The following is a 523-nucleotide window of genomic DNA, read 5'->3' as shown; positions in this document are numbered from 1 at the left end:
CACAGTGCCCGGGCAGTGCTATCCAGGCAGGGTGACGGTGGGGACCCAGTGTGCCGTTCGCACCAGCGAGCGAGGCGTGCAGCGGGGGCAAAGGGGGCAGAAGGAGGCAGCCCCCCAGAGTCACGGAGAGGGTTTGTCTCCATCTCCCAGTCTTGGTTTTCCATCGCTCTCCACCGCTGCTCCAGGAGCTGTGTGTTGTTAAACGGACGCTTTTTTGCTTCTCCCCCCTCCCGGTGCCTGGCAGACAAGGTCCTGGCGGAGCTGATCGAGCCGTATGAGGTGCGAGCGGCAAAGCTGCGTCAGTTCCTGGAGGATGTGAATCCCTCACTGCGTTATGACATCGTGCCTCTGGTCGACCCCTACGGCCCCTCGGTCACAGACCCCGACCTGCAGTGCTTGGTGGTCAGCGAGGAGACCCGCAGGGGAGGGGAGGCCGTCAACAAGAAGAGACTTGAAAACGTAATGCCTGCGCAGGAGCCCGGTGGGCTGCCCTTTCCCGCCCCCTCGCCCCCATCCGCCGCGG

General features: G+C 64.2%; 1 protein-coding gene across 1 annotated transcript in view; it reads left to right on the top strand.

The window, feature by feature from the left end:
• The window catches only part of LOC104296003 (bifunctional coenzyme A synthase-like), a 14571-nt gene that overhangs the window by 10245 nt on the left and 3803 nt on the right, over positions 1 to 523 (top strand). The window contains exons 6-7 of the mRNA XM_009895825.1: positions 6 to 37; positions 245 to 459. Of these exons, the coding sequence (XP_009894127.1) occupies positions 6 to 37; positions 245 to 459 (247 nt within the window). The remainder of the gene's footprint in view (positions 1 to 5; positions 38 to 244; positions 460 to 523) is intronic.

Source organism: Charadrius vociferus, unplaced genomic scaffold (assembly GCF_000708025.1).
Source record: "Charadrius vociferus isolate BGI_N301 unplaced genomic scaffold, ASM70802v2 scaffold2552, whole genome shotgun sequence".
In the NCBI taxonomy this organism is placed as follows: domain Eukaryota; kingdom Metazoa; phylum Chordata; class Aves; order Charadriiformes; family Charadriidae; genus Charadrius; species Charadrius vociferus.
Note: the sequence above shows the minus strand (reverse complement) of the source record. Positions and strands in the feature narration are given on the sequence as shown.